At 42.5% G+C, this 12,078-nt stretch overlaps 1 protein-coding gene across 1 annotated transcript in view; it reads left to right on the plus strand.

Moving 5' to 3' along the window:
• The window catches only part of LOC143841077 (uncharacterized), a 42,495-nt gene extending 30,852 nt beyond the window's left edge, over positions 1-11,643 (plus strand). Inside the window, exons 8-13 of the mRNA XM_077344786.1 lie at positions 1,242-1,334; positions 3,391-3,451; positions 4,374-4,486; positions 6,076-6,150; positions 7,126-7,318; positions 7,813-11,643. Of these exons, the coding sequence (XP_077200901.1) occupies positions 1,242-1,334; positions 3,391-3,451; positions 4,374-4,486; positions 6,076-6,150; positions 7,126-7,318; positions 7,813-7,820 (543 nt within the window). The 3' untranslated portion in view covers positions 7,821-11,643. The remainder of the gene's footprint in view (positions 1-1,241; positions 1,335-3,390; positions 3,452-4,373; positions 4,487-6,075; positions 6,151-7,125; positions 7,319-7,812) is intronic.
• The last annotated feature ends 435 nt before the right edge of the window (positions 11,644-12,078 follow it).

Here is a 12,078-nt window from a genome sequence, read left to right on the forward strand (position 1 = left end):
ACCAAAGTGGCCAAAGCACACAACCCTACGTGATACCTTAGAGTAATATATTGTCAGTTTTATGTATTCTAGTACATTGATGTCATTTCCTATTGAGCAAGTAGAACAGAGACATACCACAAATCCCATGCTTGTTATACCCATGAGAAATCATGAGGAGTAAACAGTTAGGATTCTCCCCCACATTTTGAAATGTCACAGGACTGCTGAACATTGAGAGTAGCTACGCTCAATTGTTTTTCAAGTCCTGAAGCTCAGTAGTCTAGCACAGACTTATAATTGTCCTCGGGCACTGACTACATAGTTTTGAGTATGGGTGTAAAGAGACATTCATCTGGCTTGGAACCACAGTTTGTATCATGCATGGAATATTGGCAGAGTGCCTGTACAGTAGCCAGGAGACTGAACTGATTAAAAATAAAGGAAGCTTTATTTACAAAATAATAAACTGGATAAGAAAGACAAAAAGAAGAGATAAGCCTGGCTGCCTTGCTAGCTAAGAGAGTGTGTGAGTTATAGAAGAAAAGCCTAAGAAGAGCATTCCACAAATACACGAGAAGTGCATTTTAGAACAAAGTTATCACCTGTACAGTCCTATCTAGCTAGAGCTGCTGCCCCCTACATGATCTTCTTTCTTCTTCTTTGTACACAACATATTGCTCTATTCCAACATGAAAGAGGTTACTTTTACCACTCCTTTCATGTGCAGTGTGGGAGCATTGGTGGGAGGGGGAGATGCATGCCTTACCACATCAAGCATTCAGTATGCCATTAGGAGCTCTACCCTGCTCCCTCCTTCTCCATTTTCTTTTTTGTTTAACTGATGCTCATCTGTCCTTAGCATCAATCAGCATGTTCAGCCTTCATGGGGCAGTGTGTCCTTTCAATATAAATTATAAGGTAATCTTTGGAAAGCCCTGTTTTGCTGCTGTTCTGATAGGCACTCAACTATCCTGTCTACTGTAGAGCAAATATGGTTGCCAACTCTGCATTGGGAAATGCCTGGAGTTTTTGGAGGTTGAGCCTGGGGAGGGGAGGGTTTAGGGTGGAGAGCTCATCATGTCAAACTTCGAAAACAGCCATTTTCTCCACGGGGATCATTGCCTAGCAATCAGCTCCAGGTGCCACCTGGAGGTCAGCAATTCTAAGAGCAAGGGAGAGAATCCATTAGGAAAAATTCATACTCTCTTTCTATAACCTGTTACAGCAAAAATATTGTTTCCATATTTTTACATATCCAGAGACTGGAGGAAGAAAACAATAAACTGAACCAGGAAAATGGAGTGCTTGTAGAGCAAATAAGAATGCAAAAGGAGGAATGGGATAATGAAAAGGTAACCCAGTAGAATTGCTGTTTTTTCCTCTTTAGGAAGTCAGTGGATAATTTTAACTTCCTTTTTTAAAGCTAATATATTGATTTTTGCCTTCACTTTATGACTCATGAAGTTACACAGATGTCTATACTTACATAGCAAGACTAGCTGTCCTGGAAAGTGTACTCAAGCTGGAAACCTTGTGCCTGTAACATCACACCCGTCCCCCTCCCAACACACCCCATTAATATTTTCATGCACTCAAGCAAAATATGTACATGCAAATGAGGTAGTTCTGCTGCCTGTCTTGCATACAGGCCTCACCAGACAATGGGATTCCTTAGTCTTGGGACTAGTACAGTGTCATGCAATAACTGGCAGAAATGAGCCACAGGATCCTGAGAAGCCAAAGGCATGGCCTGGGGCAGAACAGGAAACCCTGGATGACCCTTGCAGGGCAGATGCCCTTGGTCCATCTGCTCTAGAACTTGCCCCTGCAAAATCTTCAGTGGGAGATCATCCAGAACTTACCGCTGAGGAGCGAGGCAACAGACTCCTTAAAGAATAACAGTTTTATTGTGAAGAGAAAGAAATTTTATATAGAGAGGAGAGGGGGAGAGAGAGACCTGTCTAACTGTTCAGTTACCTTCATTCACTCTGTTGTGGAGGCTAGCTGGGAGGAAGTATGCCCACAGGAGTAAGAAGTCTCCAAAGGAGCCATCAGGATACAGGAGGAGCTTATTTGAAATACATCAGGAAAGCTAACCATGCTAAATACACATCTCCTCCAATATCCCTGTAGGAATGTTCCTTATACTGTTAATTCATACACACTAGCATATTCCCACACTCTTCTGTCAGGACTCAGTCCACAAGCCCCAAAGAATCCACCTCCACCCATCAGGAGCAGTGGAAACAATGGGCTTGTGCTGAGATAGACCAGCAAAAAAGTCCCAGGTTTGCAGCCCATTATGCAGCCCCTGAGCTACTTCACGGTGGATGTAATTCTTTGTGGGATTCTTGTTCCAGATAAGCCTGGCAAGATGAGTCCCAGGTGCTGTTTCCAGAGCAGGTGGACCTGATATCCTCTCAGCCTATTTGAGCGGAGGGCACCTCTGCAGGGAAAGGTTAACAGTTTTAGCGCTCTAAATGAACAGAGCAAGGTTGAAATCTAGAAGCCTGTCCAACTTACAACTTAGGACAATTAGACTGCTGCTGCTACAGCCACTACCCTAATTAAAGAAAAAAATCCCACATGTTTGCCAAATGACATAACTATGAAAGGCACATTTCCTGTGTCTTAATCAAAATCGCCCAAAGACCCTGGGTTTTCTGAGTTCATGAGACTGAATGTCAGGCAGACCCCCCCCCCCCCCAACATTGGTTTTCCCCATCAACAAACTGTTGATATGTTTGTACAGTTGCAATACTTATATTTTAAGAGAGTCATCCATCAACAAGCTCTTGTGTTGCCTACTCAGCATTATCCTTCCTCGCCCTAGTTGGATGAAGGGCACAGGAGAGCTGCTTAGGCAAGGAGGAAAGACTATTCTGAAGAGGCAGGAGCTGAAATAGCAGCTTTTGAAATAGCAGCTTTGCAAGTGGGGCAGTGGAAAATAACATGTTTCCCCCATTTCCACACCCCTTTCCCAAAATTGATGACATATTTCTTAATGCAAGGTAGGCCCTCACTCTCAAAAAAAATTGCCACAGACCATACTCTAGTTGTAGAATAGCACAGAAGGCAACAGGAACTGTTGATGCTGCCATTCTGATATTTGACATCTGATGTTTGAACTAATTTGCTCTTTGGTTTTAAATTTTATCTAATTTTATATTTTAAAATTGAATATTTTAACAAACTGTTTTAACTTCGTATGTGATGTACAGCACTCTGAGTTGGTTTCCTGGGAAGGTGATATATAAATTTGATAAATATTATCATTGTGTATGTATGTATTTAATCAATGACCTGCTCTCTTCTACAGGTCTATAGCAGACTGCAAATTCTCTCCCTTCTGTTATTTTACTGGGAAGAAACTAAGGGTAGTCCTTGCCTTCTTTTAATCTTTTGCAGGCTTGTCTCATCAAAAGTAACACAGAGAAGTTAGAATGTCTTTATACCCAGCATGCCATAAGTAAGTGGGATGTTGTTGCTTTAATTCATTAGCAGTGTCCCCATCAGTCATCGGTTTATTCCTTCTCTGAGCTTCCTTTGCGTTCCATCCAATGCCTAAGTTTTCCCTGTGGGCTTTTAATCACATTGTAATTGGAAAACACAGAACAGACTCCAGCTGGAGCCTCCCTTACATTTTACTACCAGTGTGAGAATGTACAAGATTTATAGCCCAATGCTGAGGGCTGCTGTGGCACTCGTGGCCAGCTGCCAATGTAATAATTATGATATTGGCTATATCCCTGAGGACATTCTGCAGGAGGTAACAGCACATGCTCCTCAGCAAGGTGCAGGCTGCATAGTGAGCACACTAGAGCAACTCTAGCAACAGCCACCAGTCAGGCTGTGTGCACAATGACTTTTCTCTGATGCTCCTCAACGATATTCCTTACCAACACAGAGAGGTGGTGAAAACATGCAACAATAGAGCAACCCCAACTAAGGCATGTGACCTGGGTTTCCTGCAAATAGGTACAGAAGAAAGAGACCCAAATGTCCCCCTGGTCAGGCTCTGACTGGCACCAACAGCAACCAACCCAGCTCCGGGCCATCAATAGCCTGAAAAGGCGAGATAGAAGGGGTAGAGGAGAAGCTATCCCCCACACCACAAGACCAGCATCTGAACCACTGAGCCAAGAAGACAGCCCTACTGTCACCATCAGTGTTATTTCCATGGGGAGAGAGGCCAAAGGGTTGGAGTTGACATTTTGGTCCTGTGAAGTGGCAAAAGGAGGAACAGGCTGGTCCATAATTTCAGAAGAGATACCCATTCATGACTCCTCTGTGCCACACTTTTGTATTCCCTCTACTGGATGTCTATTTTTTAATAATTATTAAAATGCTACCCACTTTTTCCCTTTCCCTTTTTTCCTCTTTCAATTAAGCCATAGAAGATCTTCAGAAGACTAGGCTACATCTAGGAAAAGTTCAGAAAATTGTAAACTTTCAGATGGACTTACCCTGTGAACAACAAAAAGAATTAATTCTGTCAGATGAGGTAAACATTTGCCTTTCAGATGCCATTTGTCCATTTTGAGAACAAAAACACTTTAAAATAGTCAATGAACAATTTAACTGGTCTTTCTAGTCTGGGAGCACCCTAAAGTGTCTGATCTTTTTTTTTTTGTCCATGGTAATTGATTTAAGCTTCCTATTGTTGGTTTCCATGAAAGTCAAGCCTTTTAATTTTTTTAATCTATTTAATAAATTTTTATCCCCTTGTTATATCCACCTTACTTACTTGAAAAGTTCCAAGAACTAGTGCTTACCTGGGTTGGTTCCCTTTGTAGGGAAGCATTTCTGTGGTGTTTCTTTTACTGATAGGTATACAACAGAGGCAGTTTGGTGTAGTGGTTAGGAGTGGGGACTTCTAAACTGGCATGCCGGGTTCGATTCTGCACTCCCCCACATGCTGCCAGCTGGGTGACCTTGGGCTCGCCACGGCACTGATAAAACTGTTGTGACTGGGCAGTGATATCAGGGCTCTCTCAACCTCACCCACCTCACCGGGTGTCTGTTGTCGGGAGAGGAAAGTGAAGGTGACTGTAAGCCGCTATGAGATTCCTTTGGGTAGAGAAAAGCGGCATATAAGAACCAATTCTTATTTTTCAAGTAGAACACAGGTGTGGGAAAGAAGCAGCAAGCCTACATCAGATCTCAGAGAGAGATTCTGCATGCCCAACTCATTCCCAGTGAAGTCTGTACTCTTCTTTCTGATCTTTTTTGCACAGCGGCTGGGCTGCTGGCAGTTCTGTGTGATGGGGCAATTAGCCCTGTGGCTTCCTGTGTCCTCACAGGGAAAGATTTCCCCTGACCCACCTGGTCTGCCCCAGATCTCTTCCTCCACATGGAGGCAGCCAGGGCAGGAAGGTTCTTCTTGGTGGTGGTGGTGGTGGTGGTGGGAATGGAGGGGTCTTTTCACAAAGGTAGGATTGCATGACAATGCCGTGGCTGGTCCCACAAAGATCTGCAAAGCAGAATGTATATGTGTCTGTGTGATTGAGTGAGTGAATGTAAAGTGCCATTAAGTTACAGCCTATTTATGACTACCCCAGAAGGGTTTTTCAAGGCAAATGAGAAGTTGAGGCAGCTTGCCATTGCCTTTGTGAAGCCTTCCTTGGTGGTTTTCCCTCCAAATACCAACCCTGTTTATCCTCCAAGATCTGATGAGATCAGGCTGTCTGGGCTATCAAAGTCAAAGTAATGTACCTTCTACTGGAAAAGCTGCCAAAAAACCCACCAGCAGCAGAGACAGGGAATGCAGGCATGAGGAGATACAGATGCAGGATGTGGGTAAGGAGGCTTCCATCCCCATTCTGACACAACCCACTTGATTGTGATCTTTCTAGAAATCAATGAAGGTGTAGAGAAACATGCTGGGAGGCAGAAGCAACCCCCAGGTGGACAATTACATGATGATATGTGGAAACTAAAAACAGGCGATAGGGGGGAACACAAAGATTCATGGGAACAGCCTGGATCCCAAATTCCCTCCTGGGTTGCCAACAGCTGTAATTTTATAATTAATGTAGTGTTGATGGTAAAAATTGCTTGATTCAACTGAAGAATGCCCCAACTTTTTTCCAGATATCACAAACTACAGGTGAGATTAATTCTAAATCAGCGACTACAAAATCTGATCAGAGTTCAAAATCTTTTGTGGTGAGCCTTCCCTTCATCTTTCATTTGCAATGACACATATTGCTGAGTTGCTACTGTGCTCTTGTTTTCAAAACAGCTGGATGCTGTGCAGTGGGAGGTGGAAGTACTTAATCTATATCAAGGGAGTTCAAACTGTTTGTCCCAAAGGCACCAAAGCAAAACCTAAAGACGCTGCCCTACCCCAGCTGTTTTCTAGGCAGCAATAAACCTTGTGTAGTTACAGAACAGAACAATAAAGTAACATTTTATCTGGGCACTCAGAGTAGAGGCCTGTCTGTGTCAGATAGCCCCATAGTCTTTACTTGTTTTTCTCAAGGTTTAGAAAATTGCATACATGGAGATATTTATTTTATTTATATAAAACATGTTTATGCTGCCTTTCTACCCAGTTCAAGATTCCCAAGGCAGTAAATAATCCAAACATTAAATATTAAAGCCATTAGCTAACAATGATAGACAGTGACAGATGAGTCTGTTTGGGGAGGAAATTCTGTCACTTCAGTGCCATGTAGGGCTGCCAGCTCTGAGTTAAGAAATATTTGGAGATTTTGGGGGTGGAGCTTGAAGAGGGTGGGGTTTGAGCAGGACAAGGACAACAATGGGGTATACTGTCATAATGTCCACATTCCACAAAGGCCCTTTTCTCCAGGTGAACTGATCTGTGTCACCTGTAATTCTGAAAGATCTCAAGCCACCACCTGGAGGTTGTCACCCCTGCTGCCATGACTGAGAAACCACCAGTCTAACCACAGAAGGCAGAAGTAACCAAAGCAGGCCCTCTGCATATGACTGTAGTAGTTGGATATGTTCAGATGGTCATGAAGGCAGGCAGGCCCCAAACCAAATAGGGCTATAAAGGTTAATCCCAACATGTTGAATTGGGACAGAAGCAAAGCACTGAGACCCATTGTTTGTGGAAGGTTATGCTGGAATAATCTGTGAATCTAAACCTTACAAAATTTTGTTTTTGCTCAGGTGGAAACAGTTGGGGTACATGATTGCTCTCCACAAAAGAAACTTTTGTTGGAAGTGAGGACAACTTTGGAAATGGTTGAAGAGTCTTTACAGAAGCGATATGGAAATATCAGTGAACTTCTACAAAGTTCACTTGGGTCTAATTCTCAAATCACAAATGCAGCATCGTTGACAAGATCAGTAAACCAAGCAGGTGAGTATTCACTCCTGATATCTGCTTGGCTTTCCAAGGTTCCTAGGGGACACACTCATGAAGCATGCTTATAACATGCCAAGTTGCTTAAGGGAAATAGTTCTGTCATCCTTCTTACCAGCTTTTAATGTTATGTAAGGTGACTGATACAATATAAGCTATAATTGGAATAGGAAAATGTACACGGGGCAATAGGAGCAATTTAGCCTGTTATGATCAACCTCTTTCCCCCCTGAAAATTGCACTGCCCAACTACTTTGGCCTTACTGGTGAACAAAAGGGTTGAAAATCAAGCTCCTCTCCTCTGCACTTGATTCTCTTTTTAGTCACAGTCACGGTTTGTGAAAGTGACACTGGCAAACACATACCTTACCATCTTGATTCTGAGTAAATTCTTGTGCATTTCCTACTAGTAGACATAGTGTACAAATTATTATTAAAAGTATATGTCTGTGTATTTGTATATATGTGCTTACAGCATAATTTCTTTTTAGAGTTCTGAAGTGATAAAGGAGCAGAAAGAAGTTCACCAATTCTCACCCTGTTGAGACAGCAGAAAGGTTGTGGAGTGAGCGTGTAGATGGGAGACCCATGCGAGACTGATCAGGAATGAAGAAATAACTTGGTGACTTTGAAAATGGCTCAGTATCACCAACAGAATTTGAGACTTATTCCAGGAAGAGTTTATGAACCTTCTCACTGTATCACACATTATATAATCTAATGCCCTTAAAATAGGTATCAAGGTTATAAAAGCATGCCTATATCTCATATGTGTTTTGTAACCATAATGAATATAAAACCAGTATGGGGTAAAATATCCCCTCGATTTTTTTCCTGATGATATTGCCCCTTACCCCTAAACATAGATTAGCTATCTAAAAGAATCTGAAGAAGTAAGCAGTGATTCTTCAAAGCTCATATCCTGCCACAAATTGTGTTAGTGTTTAAGGTGCTACTGTACTCCCCCCCTCCCCCCCCCCCCCGCTGCTATTTAAAAGCATTGGATATTCTTTTAATTGTATAATGTTGGAAATATTTCTGGAATCTCCATTGAATCAATTGTGGGGCAGTTGCTTGATTGTGTTAGTAGGATTCAGATGTGTAGTTAAATTTTACTGGGATAACTTCTAGGATTTCAGTGGACACATTGTTAGCTGCTTTCATAAGGGCTCCTGTTTGGCTGTATGTGCTGTGATAGCTTTCCAGTACTCATTGTGTGTATATGTACGTTACTTTTGTGAATTCGAGAGTTTACAAATATCCCAGTATTCTAAACTCTGATCTTCCACAGTGATCTGTGATTGCTTTGCTTGAACATGAGGACACTGAAGTTGTTTCTGTGGCGATGAGCTGATGTTCAAATTATTTAAGACAATGACCATGGGAGACTAGAGTTGGGATTATTGAATTATTCTGCAATTCACCAACTGCAAAGACTGGACAAAACTTCCCCCTCATATTTAGTTTTGAAACAAGCTTACCTCTGCTGGTGATTTTTGTTAAACAAGGGCAAAAGGTTCTTGGATTTAAAGGGTATCCTTTTATAATGTTACCAACTTTTTAAAAAATCCTTGTTTTAGAGCAGTATCTGTAGCACTGGAATCTTGCTCAGGAAACAAAAACGGATACTGCTGTGCATGAAATCAGAAAGAAGGGGCTCCTATGCTGAAAATCCTCATGAGCGCTCCCAGAATTCAAAGCACATGAATGGATGGTTCTGACATGCAGCAGGGGGCGCTGGCAGCTCAGGATTAAGACCACTTTTATAACAATGGCTTTATGCTACCCATCTGCAGGACTGTTGATAGCATGGAAAGAAGTTTTTGCTGTTTAAGAAATCCTTCTTTCAATGTTATGGCTAGCATATCATTGCAAATCCTGTTTTAAGAAAGAGGCATGGTAAACACAGGGTGGGGAATGACCCAATCCAGATCCAATGGAACTGGATGATCTAGCAGTCCTTGCTACCCTAGGCGATCTCCAGAACAGGGAATAAACCTGGATGACGGACGTAAAAAATTATTGATTTTTTTAAAAGTAAAAATTAAATTTAAATTAAACTGGGCAGTTGGCATATGTTACCTTTCTGTTCAATGAGACACACATACTCCCTGTAGGCACACCCATTTTAACGTACCGTATTTGCCGGCGTATAAGATGACTGGGCGTATAAGGCGACCCCCCCCAATATTTCCACTCAAAATATAGAGTTTGTTATATACCTGGCCCGCCCCTGCATCTCCCTGTGACCGGCACTAGTGCGCAAGTGTGCATGTGCGAACTCTGCGTAGACAAGGGGCGGGGAGGAGCGCCGCGCAGCGCCGCTGCTTCCCGCTGAGCAGAATGGGCCGGTCACGCCAAAAAGGCTGGCACCCCTGTCTCGCTGCTGATGCTCGCCACAGCCACGCTGATGACTCGCTGCGGCCACACTGGATACTGCGTGATACTGGATGGTATGTAGAATGAGGTGGGCGAGCATCGGGAGGACACTATGGGCACCGGGTGAGCATCGGGAGGCCACTATGGGCAGCTATGTCTATCTCAATTGAAGTGCACCTGGCGTATAGGACAACCCCCCCACTTGGAGGCATGTTTTTCAGGGGGGGGAAGTAGCCTTATATGCCAACAAATACAGTAGTCCATTTTCTAATTCTGCCCAAAATTATACTAGGGCAGCATGAGCATAAACCCTGCTGCCTTTCTGTCCTAGAGTGATCCAAGAATTAGTCCACCAGCAAACCCCATCCCCAGTGGTGAGTACTGGGAAAAGGCAAAAGGAAACTCAGCAGTGGAATGCAGAAAAGAAGGGGCTCTGCATTGTAGGGAAATCTATGTAGTACAAAAGTTTCCAGTAGTCAAGAAAGACTGGCATTTGAGAAGTTAATGGAAAAATGGATAGAATACAATAGAATACATATGTATACATGTCAACTGAGGAACCATCTTCTGAGAGAAGTTCCACTTAACACTTTTTTCGTTTTGCTCCAGACTTTTAACATCTGGTGTGGGTCACTTCCTTTCCATGGATGGTCAGTTTGTCAAGGTCACTTTTCAGGCATTCTAATAAGCTGGGTAATGAAGGGAGGGAGGAACTTGCTCTTTTTTTCAGAGTATTCCTCAATGATTGGTTGGAGGGTCAAGAGATTTATGGCCCACATTTTCTATAAATTCTAGCACTTTTAATCTTTCCACCAATGCAAGGTTTGATTGATTAATCATTCAGGATTCATGTTAGTATTGCAAGTGTGCAGGTAGAAAACAGATATCTTATTTTCCAAAGCTGTCATAAGCACCAAGGGTCAATAGAAGAAGCTTTGCAGAGGTTGTAAAAAAAAAAAAAACCCTCACCTCTCCATCAGGCCTGGATCCAAACTATAGGCATGCAAGTCAGAAATGCACTTTTGAAGGCAGTAGGATGATTTGATCATGGCTTGCTCAGTGTCTTGTTAGCATTGACACCTTCTTGGACTTTCAGTGTACTTGCCGCCCAGTACCCTTGCTACTGAAGAGAGCCTAGTAAGAACAGCTTTACCATCTGGCTAGTTATGACAGAACAGAGAACTGATGTCCAGAAATGCTATTGTGTAGTGAGATTCTAAGTCACTGCCAAATATTATCAGAACATACACTATCTGAAAGGTTTTGTTAGCAGAGGTTGCCATTAGATGCTCAGGAGGTCAGCTGTGGCCATGAATGTGGGTTTCTAAACCACCTACACTTATCTATTCTAATCTCTTCAAGGGTCTGAGGAATCTTCCTTTGGTGCAGAATGGTAGAGGAGATGGCTTTCAGCTATCCTGTACTATATATGTATACAGTTAGATGCCTTTTGTTTTCTTACCCATCTTTTGTTACAACAAAACATCACTGTAATTCCAAGCAGCAATCTGAGCCTCTGTGATGTCGTGTGGTTTTTGTCTCTTTCAGAAATGGGCCAGAGACACTGGTTTCATGCCAATGACCTTTGGGCAGCTGAGCAGCAGCTTTATATGAATGAATTTTGAAAAGAATGGATCTTGTGGACCATAATCACCCACACCAGTGCTTTGTCTTGCTTAACTCCTTTCTTATATGATTGTTTTTTTTTTAAGAAACCTTCACTGTTCTTTTTTGCAATGGCAGGTTTTACCTGTTTAATGAAGCAGCTTCTAAATAAAATTCACAAACTTACTACCACACCTTGGCCCTGCCTTACTCTCTGGGCCTGTTGAATCGTGTCCAACTCTTTAGCTCTGCCAGGTTTTCCCAGTCGTCTCCTCTGAGCTCAGGCTGTTGTCTTGGAACTGGTCTTGGCTTGAACTACAAATACAACTCTGTCCCGATCTCAGTCCCTCCTTAAGAAAGATGTAAGCTGTTGCTATGCGTGGTCAGAAAGGTATGTGCATCTGAAGGACATATTCATGCAAATAGGCCCGCTTTCCTGTCTAATGTGGAAACCTAAGCATAAGGAAGAAAACCTTCTGCTGCCTCTCAGTCCTAGAAGCAGGCCAGTTTAAAAGAATGCACCTAAGCAGAAATCAAGGGACTGTTGCCAAAAGTTGAAAGAAATACTAAGCCCTTGAACATGGGGAAATCAGAGAAAGATTTATCCAGAGGAATAATTAGTACACTCAAACAATCATGATAACATCAGGCAAACAGTAAAAGTACAAAATCTTAGAATGCTCATGTTAAGAATGTACACATACACACACTGCAATGTATATCACTCGAGAGAAGCTAAAGGCCAAAGAAGCAGCGCAGGAGAATAAATCAAA

Source organism: Paroedura picta, chromosome 7, assembly GCF_049243985.1.
Source record: "Paroedura picta isolate Pp20150507F chromosome 7, Ppicta_v3.0, whole genome shotgun sequence".
NCBI classification, from domain to species: domain Eukaryota; kingdom Metazoa; phylum Chordata; class Lepidosauria; order Squamata; family Gekkonidae; genus Paroedura; species Paroedura picta.